The following is a 17302-nucleotide window of genomic DNA, read 5'->3' on the forward strand; positions in this document are numbered from 1 at the left end:
GGCTTTGTGTGGGGAGAGTTGCTTTTTCATTTCAGTTTGAGGGGGATTGTTTCGAATAGGATTGGGTTTGTCCACATCCAGACAGACGGGATGGAAACAGACTTTCTGTTGTCTCCATCCTCCTTTTCTTGTCCTCCTGATGTACTTGCATCCCCTTCTGTCTCTGCGTTGTCCAGAGATTTAGCACATTAATCAGAGTCTAAAAATACACCCGGCACATTTGTGCCTCGCATCCCGACATATTTTCATGAATGGTGATTTTATTTGGTTGTCATTTGGAGCCCTCTGTTACTGCTCACAGCATTCCCTCTGGGAATAGAAATCTCTTTGGTAACAAAAAAAATTAATCTAACAAAGTTTCTCAACACAACAGAATTGAAAATGATTTAAAACAGTTTCAAACAGGTAAAAAACACGTTTGTCACAATGCCAAATCAGAGCTAGGGGCTTCAGCAGCAATGCTAAAGGAAGGGAAGACCTCCTATCTCCAGCCCCGAGTAAGAAATATGTTCAAGGCACTCGAGCTCAAGTGCAGGCATATTTGTCAGTTTTGTCATATAAACTATCCAAGGGCAAAATGAAAAGTATCTGCGAAGCAGGTTAAGTGCCGTCCCAGGTAGTGCCCAACATGGCATAGGTTACTATAATAATCTTGTTTGTTTTCACAAGCCGGTGCTTCATCGTTCCTGCGCGAGCAACCGCTGAGCGGGGCCCGTAACCTCTTGATTTCAAAGGAGCCATCATTTCAGTGGTGCCGCTGCGGTTAATGCAAGAAAGGTGTCTTGCCATAAACTTTTCCGAGGTATTTGGCGAGGTTGGAAAGGGGTCGGCCCGAGCAGGAAGCCCTTGTCTGTGCTGTAAAGAAAATAGCGAGTAACAAAATGAAAGCATCAAAGACCAACAGGATGCGGTCCCCTGAGTCCTCTCTGGCATGTGAGTCCCTCTTGAAAGTTAGCAGTGAGTGAAGGGTGACCTTAAAACTCACTTCATTCAAACAGCCTGAGCTCAAGTTTAAAGTTCAAGGCATTTTGTTTTTTCACCTGTTTCCTACAGTTTTAAGAAACTTCTGAAGAATTAATGTGTAACTATATCTGGTCACCGAGCCAACACTGAGAATCTTTCTCAAGGGAAAATAATGTTACTGTATAGAGAGAGGGAGAAATGGATACTTTCTGAGTCTCAAGAAAATGTTTCCACAAAAATAAAACCCCGAATCACTGTTACCGCAATCATAAACATCCCTGGGGCTGGCATAATACACATACTATTTCATATTTTATTTTTAAAAGAAGCCAGTAGGATCCAATAATTATCTGAATCATAGTTTCGGGGGGGTTGTTTTGTTTTTTTCTCTTAAAAAAAGGCTGTTTATTATCGACGCTGCTGCTGTTGGGGAAATGAGGCAGTGGTCTTGCTTTAGACAACCCAGGGACAAAGAGCCTGATTGGGACAGTTTAGTTTAATCTACAATTACATGTTGACTAAAGCAGCGTTTAGCAATTGGTCTCCTGGCCATCGCTTTCTCGCAGTATTTGAATTGTTAGATAGAAAGGAAAAAAGAATAAAGTGCTGAACAAAAACTCCTAGACAAGGGCAGACGTGGAGGCAGTGGTTAAACCTTGCTGCTGCTCATCCCAAACACCAGCCCGGGGTGCTGCCTAGCCTCCTTCACAGCCCGCGTGTAGTTTAATCCAGCAGCCCGTTCTCATTCTCTGATCCTAAAATAGTTGTTTTATTTTCTCATCTTAAACCTTGCGTAACAAAGTGACTAAGAAGAGCTTCCACCGGTGGGTTGGACAGGTCATCTTTCTTAGTTAAAAGAAATAGTTTGGAGAGATGACATAACGATTTCACTCGCATTTCCCCATGCCATTAAATTTTAATGCTCGTAGTATGAATATTTCATGAAAGTACCTTTTGAATGGGTTTGTTTTGTCCTGGCAGCTAATATACAATATAGAGTCTGATGATTTTTTTTCCTTCCCCCCCCCCGTAAGGTTGTTTAGTATAGGTACGAAGTGTCAAAGTGGATTAAGTGAGAGAAAGCAACTTTTGAGTGTCGTTGTTGATTATTCAGTCAAGGGATGCTGTGCTGTCTGGAGCTGTTTGCAGCTGCACAGGGAAAGCCTTTGAAATGAAGACCTGAGAATTAAATTCTGCTCTTTACTGTCCTGCCACAAGGTGGCTGAAAATGTTTTTAAAGCACGCACTATGTGAATGCTACAAATTATGCTAATATGTAGAACAGGTTTTCTGGAGTGCAATATGCAACACACAGAACACTGGCTTTATTACATAGAAAATGGTATAAATTGTGTTTATAGGCCCATACATTCAGAAATTTTTTTTTATCAAATTTATTTCAGTCACTTCTTAGCTGGGGTTATAGTGTCTGTGGGCTTGTTTTTGTTTTTTTAACAAAACAAAAAGTCAATGTATTCAGTTTATCCCAGGTGAATGATAAGAACAGTTGTAGAAGGAAGTTACTGTGAAGTTATAATGCAAAGTTTAGCAGCCAGTCTTTTTTTTAAATCACAGCTTTTGAAGTACTGCAAATTGAAGGCATTTGTGCATAAACAGTGATTGAAACATCAGGGTCCTACTTGATTTCGTTTATACTGCTTGGTGAATTCATTTACTTAAATGTTAAAACAAAAACAGCTATCCAAACCTGGGTTAGCATTTTTTATTTTTTTTTTAAACTATGCTGAATCTGTGGTTGCGACCTATGTATTTCTTTAAATCAGTATTTAATCAAATGTTTCCAAATAGCCAGATACTGTGCAATAAGAAACATGTACTTAATTTTTGGCAATTTCAGTAGTTGTAACACTTTTCCTCAAAACTTTTCCAAAGCTTATCTTCAGATATACAGTAGGGATAAATCTTTTGTTTAATGGAAATGAAGCGTATCTTTTCGTACAGATGCACCACTTGCTTTTGAGCTTTTTATGTGGGTTTTAGGTTTCCCTTTTTATTTTTTAACTTATTAACTCTGACAAGTAACCTCTTGGTTGTGAACAATTTAATTCACAATTCATTTTTCTGATTCAAAGTGAACACGAGTGCCCTAATCCCCTAATGGGAATTAATTGCATGTTTCAGTGCTTAACTCTGATCCTTTCTCAATCCCCACTGGGACAAGTTTCTTCCTGAAGGATCTGTGTTTGTTATTCAAAACACAATCTGAAAGGTAATGATTTTTCTTATAAAAGAGAGTCAGACCAACTGAATATTAATGTTCTTTTTATTGTGAGGGAATGAGCTGCATCCAAAAAACTCATTTATGTCACGAAGGATAAATTATGCTGAAGTATATCTAATAAAATAGAGGAAAAAAAATCAGAGTGGTCTTTTTCCTTAAGTGAAAGCTGTTTGCCAGTAAATAAAGGCATAGACCATTTTTGCTTGGAAAACTGTATTCTGTTACAGAGACAAATTGTTCATTTCACCAAGGGGGAAATTGCTCTGCTACTGGTTAAAAGGCATGATTATTTTAAATGATGCTCTTCTCTACCAGTAATGTACCCTTTTGGATAATCTAGCTGATCTAAGAGTTTACTAAAATAAGAGCAATTAGCGGAGAACTTGTTAATTTTCTACTTCCACCCTGTTTTCTAAAGCTTTTTTCAAACTATCTGAATGTCATTTAATAACCCTCTCTCCAAGAGAAGTTGCATGTGCTCCTCCGTGGCTGGCAATCAGCTGCCAAACTGCTGTGTGGGGTGAAACTGAGACTGTCTCTGAACAGCTTAGGCTGGATGGCAGCCTTTGGAAAACCATCCAACAATGCAAAACTGCTTGTGTTACACAGAGACAAGGGGGGGATGAGTGGGGGGTAGCGTGAAAAATAACCAAGGAACTACGAAGATACTTTTTTATTTTCCGATCTGTTGGTAAAGCAACCCTTTTCTGCTATATAAACCAATCTTGAGTGTTACAAAACACAGCTGTCTATGGTCTGTTCGCTTCCAAGAGGCAGCTTGCGCATGTGTAAAGCGGCTACTTTGGGCCCAACTGGTTTAGCAGAACGTGACTTTCAGGAGTTTGACAAAGACCTGAAGAGCTGTATTTTACTGGGCATTGGCTGCCAACACACGCAGTTTTCAGTTTTGTTAACACTGAAATACAGGATCCCCCTCCTCCCTGAGATAAATGGAAAAAATATTTGTCCTGTTGGCTCAGACAAGAAGGGTGAGTGTGCTCCCAAAGACCACTTCGTCTGGCCTTATTGGCTCTGTAAATTAGGTTTGTCAGCTAAGAGTTATTAAAAAGCACAGAAGAAAACTCTTTTTTTCCCCTGAACGAGTAGGACAAATGTGTCCTTGTGCTTGTGACGGCAGCTTTCAAACAGCACTGGTTTGGACGCAAGTCCTGTTGGCCGCCCCCACCCCTCCCCGCCAGGCCTGCACGAAGCTGATACTTGGCTTTACTTCTCAGCGTCCGCGAGTCAGCACCAGGGACCTCCACATGGAGGTTATGGAAAAACCCCTAGGCCTCTTCCACCGACTGACTCAACCTCGGGCCAAGTGTCCTAGCATACCTCATTTTGCAGCACAGCATTTGTTTTTTAAGGTCTGGTGTAAAGCCTTTTCATTCCTCTTCATGACAATTCCTCTGTCTTGGTGATGTCCCAGTTTATATGTAGTTAGCTTGCTGTAGCTACAGGCATCATGTTTCTTGCTTCTTTTATTTTTTTTTTCTTCCTCTCTCTCTCTCTCTCTCACTCTTTTTTTTTTTTATTTTAAACATTGTGACCAAGTTGTAGTATTATATGAAAAAATATTCACATTCAAACGCTGCTATCGTTCATCATAATGTGACTGGAAGTTTGAATGCTTTAATCTGTTTTTGGATGATTAATGCTACTGTGTTTTATTATACCATGAGACAACTAGATGCTCAAACTTCCAAACTGAAATCAAGCTCTTTCTGTTATTGATTAAAACGTGGTTTCTCAAACATTGAATACTGCTACGGCGATAGGAGACCGTGAGTAGAAGAGGGAGGTTACTAGGGCCTTTTCCCAGATAGTGTTGGACAGCACCCACGAGGCTGCAACACTGTGTGCTCCTGGGCTGGTGCTTGACCAAATACATCAGGTCAGACTGTAGAAAAAAACCCAACCCCCCTCCAAAGGAAGAAAATAAAAAAGAAGATAACACCGTGGCTCCACGCCTGCAAATTGCAATAACTAGACTCGCTAGGACTAGTCAAACCATAAATGCAGTAGACCAACATATAGTCAATTTTCTGCTTAACTAAACTGAACTATGATTTTTGTTCTTTTTTTTTTTGTTTTTTTTTGTTTTTTTTTTTTCATAGAGGATGTGCTAATTGGAGCTTGTTTCCATCACTGGGATGCCTCCCTGGGTTGCTTTGGGTTTGTCACTAAGCACAATGCCATGCTAACTGCAGCAGGGCGCCTATGATCATGAGAGAGAATCAAGAAAAGCTGTAGTTTTAATCAAGCTCAGAGATGCGCTGGCTAATATTGTAGATACTGTAGGGAAACAATGGGATATAATTTGATAACAGCAAAGAATTACAAGAATGACTTTCCCCCTGAGGTCCTCCTTACAGTTTTTTTAATCGTTTTAAAAGATACTCAAATTTAGTATGATTTTTAAACAAGGTGTAGAACTATGAGACTACCTTTGCATGTGCCCTTCCAGTTTTGCATGTACAGGATGGGTTTGTGTGCGCACGTGCCTTTCTTCAGTCCACGTTGAACTTTCGTGTCCGAGCATTTGTCAGCACGGCCGTCTGTAACGTGTGCCTTTGCCTTTCTGTCCCCTCCGCAGGTGCGATGGCTCGTATCTTCGTGTACGGCACGCTTAAGCAGGGCCAGCCCAACTACCGGCACATGCTCAACACTGCCAAGGGCATCGCAAAATTCCAGGGACGGGGACGCACCGTGGAGAAGTACCCGCTGGTGATTGCCGGGAAATATAACATTCCTTATATGCTGAACATCCCGGGCACGGGACACCACGTTGCTGGAGAGATTTATTCCGTTGATGACCAGATGCTGCAATTCCTTGATGAATTTGAAGGCTGCCCAGACATGTATCAGCGTACCACGATGAGCATCGAGGTGGTGGAGTGGGAAGGGAAAAGCAGCGTGCCCAGCGAGAGGCCGGCCGCGCGCAGCGTCATGGAGTGCTTCGTGTACAGCACAACCACCTACCAGCCCGAGTGGGTAAATCTCCCGTACTATGACAATTACGATTCCTCAGGGAAACACGGCCTTTCTTATGTGCTACGGGAAAGTCGAGATTAGACACGGGAGATCACACGGCAACGGGAAGACGGAGTGCTAGGCGTGTGTCCATCGGGAGCCTCTCTGGGGAATCTGTAATGCCTTTTGGTTAAAACGCACTTTCTTTTGTAACCTTCCAAACACAAAAGTATCGAGTCTAATGTTAAAGCATCGTAGGCCTAGCAACTGGAACTCACCCCAAACTTGTAAAAATCCTACTAGCCCACTAACCTGATGTGAGTAACTGGTTTTGCTTGATGAGTAGAGTAACTGGATCTGTGCACATTGGTTTTGGGGTTAGTTTTTTTTCTCCAACCCACCCCACCCTTTGCCTCAGTAAATGACTGAGGTACATGAAAGGCAGCCGAACTGACTAATTTTTGACCTGAATTGGTAAATTTTCATGTTCTCTGAGGTGGGTGGAACAATAATACTATTGCACTAATAGCTAAACTGATTAAAAATCACGTCTGAAAACAAAGTAAAACAGACCTCACATTTAATATTGACTTGCTATAGTGTTTATTAGGTTACTGAATGTAAACAGGGGCAAGCAAATGTCTCTTGAGGAGAAATGACTGCATAGCTACTATGCGCATCATGAAAATTACTGTAGAAATAGTGGAGAGAAAAGACTCTTCTTACTCTGTGTTGCAACATTATTCTGAAGAGGAGATGACTATTTTTAAAAAAATTTAGTTTTATAAGGTGCTTTGAAGAAATATTCATAATATAAGGGAATTACATTTAAAATTGTATTTTTAATTTAGCATTGTAGCACTCTAGCAACCTTCACAGTTCACTGAGTAACTGTGGGACTTGGGGAGCAAAAAAAAAAAAAAAAAAAGAAAAAAAGAAAGAAAAAAGAAAAAAGAAAAAGAAAAAAAAGAAAAAACAGACCCAATTTTAGCTGCCTACTGCACTACACCAGATGCAGCTGTTCTGAGCACTTATTATCAAGGTGACTTTTAGCCAAGCACTTTAGTGCAGAACTTGCAACCATATGCAAACTAAATTTCCTGTTGGGGGGGAGATATATATATATATATATGCTTATATATCTTAAGTTATAAGCTTATATATACTTAATACAGGTCCTCTAGATAATTTTTATAAAGATTATTGCAATATTTAAAGTTAAAAAAAAAAAAGACCTACAGAAAGAAGACGCTTCCCTTGGACCCCCACCACCCCTGCTTGTCTCTGCACTATCTGGGAAAATCGTGGTTTTCTTCTGCTACCCTACTCTGTCTTATATTTTCCATCAACTGTAATGTTCGGTACATCTGTAGCATACAATATACAAAGCTGCTGCGGGGGCAAGAATATGGCATGTGTTCCATGGAGTGACCTAAAGTACAATTAAAGGTACTAAGGATACAGTTAAAAATGATGTTGTCCCCCTGCTTCCTCGGCAGTAGCTCTGTGGTGCCCAGGGCCATCAAGGGTAGGGTGGCAACTTAAACGTACTAGTGACAGGCACTACCGCATCTCACTTAGGGGGAAAAAAAAGACAGAAGGCTAATTTTTCTGTGGTAAGCATATTAAACAATTTATAAGTAGGATACTTTGCTCATGGTTTCTTACCTTACTATTTTTTTTAAAAGTTTTAGGGCAGTCTGCAGAATCTGAAATGTGTTCCTGTTACAAGTGGCAAGAGGGCATTAAGGAAACTCATGAAATGTCTGCAGGGCCTCTGCCTCAGTTTCTCTAACTGCAAAAGCATAATTTTCCTGGCAGTCAGGTACTACCAAAACACTCTACTTGTTCATTTTGATGAATTTTGTAAGTTAATTAACAAAGTAGATGCCCATACAACATTACTTCCCCCTTGGCCATGTAATTTAATAATCAACTTGGCTAATAACGTGGAAAATGCCTCTTCAGTCAACTGTTTCAAGCACAAGGAAGCTCTCCGGTTGAAAAACAAGTCACCAGCCCTGCCATGGCTTCTCCCCTTCACCTTCTGGTGAAGTGTCCTGATGTCTCTGGCTGCAGAGAATTTTCTTTTTTTCCAGGAATTAGCAGGAACCTGCAGCTCCCAGGTGAGAAAATGATAGCAAGCCCCCTCCTCTCTGAGGCAGCAGTAAAAGCAAAGCAGGAAGGCTGACTTGCTGTGTAATTAGGCAACCAGGTTTAGCAGGGCATGCCACAACATCTCATGGCAATAAGTTCCTCAGAGAAAAAAAGAAAAGGTGTGTGTGTGGGGGAAACATTTATCTATTCTAACCGCATCCCCAGGTAATAAGAGTTCAGAGGATCCACGGAAAGGTGTCTAGCTAAAGGACCAACCGTCCCGGGGAACCTCTGCCAGGACCCTAAAGCTGGAGAGCCAAGCCCAGCTAGGAAGAATTTAATGTGGAATAGGGTTACTTTCCAGGTAGTATCTACCAATTTTCTTTTCTATTCACTAGGTCAAAGGGAATGTTAAGATTCTGGATAAAGAAATTGGACACTGGCATATGCAAATGATGACTGCCTGTGGGATGAGTCTGGGCAGATTTAGATTTTTCCATAGTGGTGGTTCAAAGGGATCAATGTCACTAGCCAGCCTGGTGCTGTAGTACCCTGCACAAGGGTGTAAGATAGACAGGATGGGTCTTTCATCTTTGTAGGAACCAAAATTTAAATGAATAACTAAAAAATACATTTTATTTTTATGTATCTCTCTATATATATAAAAAATGTTTTTGTGTGTGTATATATATACACAAACACATATCTGTATAGTTTTACAGCCTAGGAATGGATCAGCAACTCTTCCTTTATGTGGGTATGTGCCAGTTTTTAACAATACCAATGTTAACAGCATTTCAGAGCCTACTAAGGTGGCTAAGGCGATTCAAGGACTGCGCCAGCTACTTAAGGAGGAGCTCGCATCCAGTAATCAACAGAAAGAAAATTACTAAGCAGTAGTTTAAATCCAGTCCATGCAAAGGTTTTAAAACATTACAATAAATCTGACCAGCATTCAAGCCACTGGCAGTAATTGTTTGTGCTTACACAGAGCAAAGGAAAACTGCTCAGTCCATTCAGTGGTTAATTTTTCACTCTTACTGTCCTTTCTGTACAACTTGGCTGGTGTCTCAAACCAATGATATTACCATGGATGAAGATTAATCATATTTGGGGCTTGGGTGTGTTTTCTTTTTAAAAAAGAGGCTTTTCCTGTTTTAAAGAAGAAATAGTGTTTTTATTGATTTTATTTGATCTGGAAACATCACAGGAGAATTACAAAGGTTATATACAAGTATTTCTGAAGTAAAAATCTGGGATCTGTTGCCAAGGTTTAACATCTGTGTTTGTTGTCTTAACCACTGACACAATAAATATGACCATATAAAATCTTGTGCTTAGGCCTGTCCCATCTTCTGTGTTGTACTGCCTTAGTTTTACACTATGGATGGAAATAAAGGTTTAGCTCATTCAGCAGTGTGAAGGCAACACTTCATTCCAGTTCCACCAGCAGATCTCCTTCTCCAACAGTATCACCAGCTTTGCAGTGCACAGCTTTTACCTATGGCACAGAAATAGAAATAATTTCCAACTGTCTTCAATAGCAGAAATAAATACATGTTTTGGCCGACACTGTGTATCTACAGTATCATGCCTGCATGTACAAGGCACACAGAGGATAAATGACCACTATACGACACTGGAAGGGGCCTGCAGTGGTCACAGCCTGGTCCCTGCTCAGGGCAGCCAAGTTTGGGGCATCACCAAGGATGGAGATGCCACAGCAGGCTCCAGGGTGGAGCAAATCACGCCCAGCTCCGTCAAGGTATATAGGTACCTACCACTTGCTGTTTTTTCCCATGATTTTGGTGCTTGAAGATCTGAATGACAGATTTGAGACAGTGCTTTTAAAAGTTAAAAAGCACCTTTCTTCCTCCTGTTTGCCCTGTTGCTCACTTGCTACTAAAATCTTAAATCTTTTAGAGGGCAATCTGAGTACTGAATATTCACTCTTGTACTTTTCAAAGAAATGGCCAATGAAAAATCCCAGTATTTCTTGCATTTTAAATATACTGTAGGTTTGAAATATAGCTGAATTTTGGCACTGCAGCAGGGAAGCTGGGTTTCCCTTAATCCCCAGACAGCTGAAATTAAAGGATCCAAAATCAGATTTAAATCAATGTCATTGACAATACAGAAATAAGGTGACAGTTTCTGCACACAGCAGCCATAATACCTTAACTCTCTCACAGTGTGAAGTGATGAAGAATAATTGGGAACATCATGGGCCATAGTTCTTCCTAACGAATACTTAGTAAAATAAAACAGTGATGAGATTGGCAAAGGGCTGCAATTGTTGACTAAACACAACTGCATCTGTGGATGAATTCTATACTCACATAAAGCCTTCTGAATTTTAAAAACATATACTTGCCCCACATTTCCTCTATAAAAGGCTGTAGTATGTGAAATCTGTTTTAACACATGAAGCTCCAGAAAATAATAGCTGAAGCTCTGTATTAGAGTTTGCTTGCAGTGCAACCCAAGGCGCATATAAGCATACCCAAATAGTTAAAACCACATTCAGCATTTACCTCAGTTTAGTCATCCAAATGTCAACTCAGGCTCCTAATGGCGATCTGCAGCCAACACTAAATATCAGGCTACTATGGCTACACTATTGCCCATTTCTGAGCTAGATAGGCTAAAGCCACGTGAGCTGTAAGCATAACTCAGGCTCTGTAGCATGGACATATTCATAGCACTGTCAAGAAAATGAAGCTGAATACTCTACACAGGCAAAAACACAAGTTTGAAGTACAAAAAAAGAGCTTTATTTCTAAGTCAATGTCTTTGCAGCCTACCAGATTCCTAACTCTCAAGCTTTTGAGATGAAAACAGCATGAAAAACACTCCTTTCTTTTCTTTGTATACAAAGCCAAGGTTCAGCAAACATTGTACCTCACTAGTGTTTTAAACTCCCCAGTGATTTTTGAAATACACTGGCAGCCAGCGTGGCCAGCTCCTCTTTCTGACCCACGTCCAGCTGTCCCCTAAGAGCAAGGAGGCAGTCAAGTTGCTCTCCATCTTTCACTCATTTTTAAACCATCTGCAACTGGAGTAAATTCAAAGCAGATAAAAACAAGGCACTTCTCTCACAATTACAAATAGGAAGATGGGGTTTGATGCAAAAAAGGAATTCAGAGGGGGAATGAAAATGGAACATCTTCCAGCTGAAGACAAATGACCTGAGTTACAAAACATAGCTTCAAAGCATAAAATCATGGACCAGCAGCCAGTGCCAAACACCCCATCCCTGCAGAGGAGTCAGGTTATATTAGCACGGGGAGCCATAACTTTGTAATGCAGAATGGGATGACTTCTGTTTATCATTGGCTTCGTTTCTACCACCCCAAAACTATTCTGCTTTTTTAAATTCTTAAAATTCTGAAGAGTCACATCCACTTATTATCAAACTGGAGACATCGTATGGCACACATCAGGCCCTCTGACAGGCCTGCACAGCATCCAAAATCTGCTTTGAAGGATTAATGGAAGCACCGTCTAAGGCAAATGTGTTTTCTATGTGGCATCTCTGTGGAAGGAGTGGGAGATATTTATTATTTGGAAAGGGCAAGCAGGATTCAAAGGAACAGGCTCATGGGTTGCAGTACAACTTGATGGGAAAGAGAAGGTTAAGGTAAAAGAAAAGGGGGGGGCACTGGCATTTTAATTACAAATACTGGCTAGTTAAAAACAGTGAATGCACAGAGCAGCAATAAAGAGGTTTAAAAAAAAAACAAAAGCAAAGATGAAAATAAATGCTAGTAAATATTAATCAAGAGAGAAAATAAATCATAAAGGAGTTAATGCATGGAGGAAAATAATAAAGTGTCACTGTTACAGCAACAGGAGAAGGTATGTTCTTTCTCTCTCTGAGATTGTTTTTGCTCAAGACCCAGTTTTGCACTAGATGCACTGGAAGAGGCAAGCCCCGAGTCCCAGCCTCAATGACAATTCCAATACTGTGTCAAATAATCCTTTCTTGTAAACACACAAACAGTCCTTGGCATAGAAAGCAATCTTCAGATCTCAGCAAATCTTGCCAAGGACTAATCTAGTCTCTGATCTAGCAAGTCCAGCTCCTTGCTGCCTCCCTCCGGGCTAATGAATCTCACAGTTTTTTTTTTAGGAAAATGGTGTTTCAGTGAGAGCAGAGGGTTCAGTCCCCAGCCAGAAAAGGGTTAGGACACCCTAGGAAAAGCAAGAGAGAGGAAAATAAATAATCTATATCTTTGGCAAGGACCCCAACCGGTAACTCCTCAAGGACTCTCTGCTCTTCTTTTGAAAAAGAGGAGCTGGGCCCTTATTCGAGGCAATGGTTCAAGGCTGTGAATTATAATCTGGCCCAGGAATGCCCTGAGGCCCTGACTTGGGGGCTGACAGTCCCCAAAACAGATGGGATTTAAGGCATGCCCTTGTCATAAGTGTAGCCAGTTCCCTGCTCAGTGCTGGTTATGGTGCATCCTGCACCGCAGGAGGACAGCACCCAGCCCAGGGGCTGCAATGCTGGTCCGTTGCAGCAAGCTATGACAGTGCACAGTCTTGCAAAGCTTAATGCATCTGCAGATCTAGGCTTCTTCGTATTCAACAGTCACAATAATCAAAAAATTGCTCTTCTCATCTTCCTGCAGAAACACTTTCTATGCCTTGCTCTGAGTGTTTTTATAATGGCAAATTATCTGCCAGTAATGAATTAACTGGTATAGAAATCTCTCTTCTTCAGTTGCTCTCTGAAAACAGGGAATTTGGAGAAACACGCTGCAACGTCTTCAGGCTTTCAATTCAACTTGGCATTGTAGCATCACAGAAAACAAATCATTTCAGAGAAGAAGAGTTACATAAATTTCTGAAGCCAGTAAAACTATTTCCCGCTGTGCTATCTAAGGCTTGGAACTATTTAACAGCATTCACAGCAGATGTAAATGTTAAAAATTAAAGGCACCTCACTTTGGAAGACTTATAAAAATCACACTTAATTCCTTAACAACCAGAATCTTCCTTTTTTCCTTTTTAAATTCTATCCTATTTGACAAGTTACATATGGTTTTAAGTGACCCAAGGTAGCTTACCTTGCCTGTTTTAGCAGCAATCATACTGTTCTGCATTTTCATTGCTTCAATTACACAAATCTCTTGACCTTCTGAAACCTGATAAAATTAAAGCAGTACAAAATGAGGACAGAGGATTTAAAATGCGTTAAGTGTATGTGGTTTTTTTCTGTAGAATAAAGGGATTATTTCATTAAATGCTATAAAAAGACTTTTATGGCACATGTAAAGTCAGCCAGCCACCGACAATCGCGGCACAAATCACAGCATCATAGTTGCCTTTGACAAATTGGAGGTAAAATAGGGAAAAGGGATCACCTACTTAAAAATATCACCCCAGCCACACCTGAGAAGTTCCTCTCCCCTCCACTCAGCTCCAGCTTTCACAGTTCACATTTCACATCCCTCACAGTTCGACATCAAAATTTAATTTGTGCTGTTTTGGCTGCGGAGCCTTTGCTTTGCCTCCCTGGTGCAGATCCCGCAGATACTAAGCCTGATGCAGAAGGCAAAAGTTTCTTGGCCCGAGCGCCGGGGAGCACGGCCATAGGCTCTGACATTACCCCACAGACCAGCGTGGAGCAGCAAGTCACACCTTCGCACATGGCAGTAGCTGGACGGTGGCTGATGCCTTCAGACTGCCTGAACGGCGCAGGCCTGCGACGAAACACGAAGTTTTATCCACGAGGGAGGGCACACAGAGGCAAAATGATAATTTTCACCACAACTGATGGCTCTTAAAGGGCAACACTCAAGGTGCGTCTTTCTGCTTGTTTGCGCTCCGCTAACAGGCACGTGCAAGCCCAAGGTCGCGAGCAACCCGCTGGGCTGCTCCGCTGGGCTCGCGGCAGCACTGCCCAGCGCCTTCGAGCGCGCTGCACAGAGCAAACGGCTGCTTGAGGTTTTGTGATGTGTCTGAGGAGTTTGCCTACATACAAAGGGCAAAAAAACACTTGATTTTCCTACGTATGAGGGAAAAAAAGCACTTGATTCAGAATTCATCCTTCTTGTAAGCCAGTGATCGCCCAGGCACGCCACAAAGATGATTTACAGTGTAGGTGGAAGGGCACTGGCCCGACACGCCAATAGTCAGGACTTGCGCAGACGCACTTCTCTGAGACGTCTGGCTCTGTGTCCACTGCAATACTTTTCATATGGCTGTTTTGCTGAGACAAAAGTCTGCCTTTCTTTTAGCATCAAGCAAATTATGAGAAGAGATCTGGTCTATGCATTGTTATACATGCTGTTTCTCTCAGAATATATTTGCTAATAAATATATTTTTTTCCCTAAATACATGTAAAATGAATAATACATAGCTGAGGACAGGGATAGACAAGTTTGGAGAAATATACTGTGTAACAGACAGGTGTTAAGGCAGAGATCAAACACACGTAGCACAAAGCATATCCTGAAAACTTAACTAAAGCCTTTTTTCTACAGTAAATACTACAGGTAAGCACTTCCCAGCACCAGCGCTCTTATTGGCTAATGTTAAGTGTATGTTTCATGCAATGATTGAAAAGCATCAATGCCTGCCTGGATTCTGAGCAAGACAAAAAAAAAAAGCCCGACTAAAAGATGCTTATGTGCTATTTCTCTAACAGATTGCCAACAGCAACATGATGGGCTTTTTGGAGTACGTAAGAGCCAGTGTTTGTTACGGGAACATAGTGCGATAACCTGATACAGAAGAAAAACCAACACCCAAAATTTCAACCGCACAAATTCCATCTTGAGCTTCAGGTGACCGTTTAAGTCATTAGCAGTGTCAAATTTGGTGAATAGTGTCAAAGACTTGCTCTTTGTGCCCAGCTATTTCCCTTCTGTCCCACCTCCACCTGCCTTTTGTCCCTGCCCTTCCACACCTGCTGCTCCGTCTGAAGCCTTTCTCCAGCAGCTCTTTCTTTTCTTCCTGCTTTTCCTCCTCTTCTTCCCCTCCCACCGCTCAGCTTTTCTTCCATCTGCTCTGAGCTTTCCATATACTTCTGAGATCAAGAGGGAGCTATGAATTCCTACTTCCATTTAAAAAAAAGACAAGCATGTTTTTTTGTTTGCATAGGACATTTCAGGAACAAATTCACCATCCTATGGTTAAACTCAGTGATCAGCATGACAAGAACATGGGCCGCTAAAGGCTGCTGAAATCTGAGGCACTGCGGAGTGCGGACCTGAATTTAGTGGCCTGATTTCAAGGGCACAAGAAACTCTTTTCTTGAGCCCCAGTGTGACTCAGTTTGCCAAAAGATGGCATGCAAATTCATCAGTTAACAGTGATCTAAAAGGAGTTCTGAAAATAAATCTACTGTGTAAGTGCTAAGCAGAATCGTCTCTGTACACCTCAAGTGTGGCAGTAAAATGCCACTACCTATTAGTGGCTGTGGCATGGAAAGATCCATGAATTTGAATTTCTCTGTTTCCCACCTTTCTCAGACAGAACATTTGACAAAGGAATTGGTGTCTAGGAAGCAAAAAAATCCACCCAACCAATAAAATATATACACAAAGTAACCAGTGAACACCTTGCAGTTTTACTAACTCAGAGGGAAGGAGGCACTTTCGGGAGGTACCCCATGTTAAAGTGCTGTGTCGGTACTTCTAATAATGTGTAATTTCTGGAAAATCACTTGGGTGAAAGTGTCACTTAAGCACAGAATTTTAATTACTGTTCTTATGTGAAACCTTTATAGCTCAACTTATTGTGCTGCAAAGCAACAAATCCTAAAATTAGGCACTTGTATCTCTCTTTTCTCTTTTTCAGTCTTTTGGGCATTGTCCAATTTCTTTCATTATGTAATTGCACATATCCTTTTGCTTGTTATTTAGCCTGCAAATGAAAACCGTAGCACAGTTTCTTGTTTTCTAACTCATTTAAGGATTTATCTGGACTATTTTTAAAGCTGTATTTTCTTCATATGATTTATGTCTTCCGGTGGATGGTAAAACAATGCAAACCATCATCTTTATGTTTCAATTTATAGAGAGGTCTCAGCGATGACCCAAATCTGTCAAAACAGACAGATAAAAACAAACAAAAAATCTGATTGATTGGAGCCCAGCAAAATAAACGTGTCCCTTTTGTTAAAAGAAATGAAACTCAGGTGATGTTTCTCACAGACTTCCGCTGCTGGCAAAGCCACCCTCACGTTGCTCAGAATATGGAAACAAATGAGCGATTTACTGCCAGACCTGCGCTCTGTATTGTAATAGCTTATTTCCGCAAGGTTCAGTTCAAAGTATCTGTTAGGTTTTGTTCTCCACAGAGTGAAAAAGAAAAAAAAAGAGAAAAGAAAAGGAAAAAAATCACTGAAGAGGTCAGTACCTACTATGTTGATGTTGCGAACAATTCGGATGTGAATTCAGGAACAGTCAACAGCACTGTCTGAGGAACTTGGGAACTGCACAGTGTTTTTCATCTACTCTAGACCAAAGATCGTGCCCAGGACAGGGAACTGTCTTCACTGACTTCCTGACCAAGCCACTCGCGGCGAGGGGAGGAAGCAGAATTTGAAAAGCCGCAACACGGACCTGTTTCCCTTGCACCTACGGGAGGAGCGTAAGGACTAGCTGCACGCACACAGACAGCCCTGGACAAGGCAGGGCTACGAGAAGAGGGCTCGGCTCCGCGGCCCTGCTCCGAAGGGATCCCTGCGGATATCGCACACTTTTGCTCAGACTTTTGTGAATCATCTCATGAAGACTTACTGATTGTGACAGGACATCCTCAGCGTCAGGCTTGCAAAAGGGTCCCAAGCCCCGCAAGTCTTTCCGATGAACCCAGCGGGTGCTGATGTACCCCTGCGCTGCCCGTCTAATTGGGGGAAAGTTTGCCGGGCCGAGGCGTGCACCTTTCATGCGGCTCGCCGCGTCCTCGCCCCTGACACGGGGTCAGGGTGCGCATTCGCGTCCCATTAGCAAAGTGGCGCTCATTAAGCGGCGGCCGGCCTCGCGCCCGAAAGGAGCTCGCTCGAAGGG

General features: G+C 41.7%; 2 protein-coding genes across 9 annotated transcripts in view; one reads left to right on the plus strand and one right to left on the minus strand.

The window, feature by feature from the left end:
• Nucleotides 1–6667, plus strand: part of GGACT (gamma-glutamylamine cyclotransferase) — a 34315-nt gene extending 27648 nt beyond the window's left edge. For all 4 annotated transcript variants that reach the window (XM_026121614.2, XM_064504380.1, XM_064504374.1 and 1 more), the window contains one exon: nucleotides 5805–6667. In XM_026121614.2, the coding sequence (XP_025977399.1) occupies nucleotides 5810–6283 (474 nt within the window). In that variant the 5' untranslated portion in view covers nucleotides 5805–5809 and the 3' untranslated portion in view covers nucleotides 6284–6667. The remainder of the gene's footprint in view (nucleotides 1–5804) is intronic.
• Nucleotides 6668–9433: 2766 nt separating this feature from the next.
• Nucleotides 9434–17302, minus strand: part of PCCA (propionyl-CoA carboxylase subunit alpha) — a 313606-nt gene continuing 305737 nt past the window's right edge. For all 5 annotated transcript variants that reach the window (XM_026121612.2, XM_064504347.1, XM_064504364.1 and 2 more), the window contains 2 exons: nucleotides 13351–13428; nucleotides 9434–9779 (listed from right to left, as the gene is read on the minus strand). In XM_026121612.2, the coding sequence (XP_025977397.1) occupies nucleotides 9711–9779; nucleotides 13351–13428 (147 nt within the window). In that variant the 3' untranslated portion in view covers nucleotides 9434–9710. The remainder of the gene's footprint in view (nucleotides 9780–13350; nucleotides 13429–17302) is intronic.

Source organism: Dromaius novaehollandiae, chromosome 1, assembly GCF_036370855.1.
Source record: "Dromaius novaehollandiae isolate bDroNov1 chromosome 1, bDroNov1.hap1, whole genome shotgun sequence".
Classification (NCBI taxonomy): Eukaryota; Metazoa; Chordata; class Aves; order Casuariiformes; family Dromaiidae; genus Dromaius; species Dromaius novaehollandiae.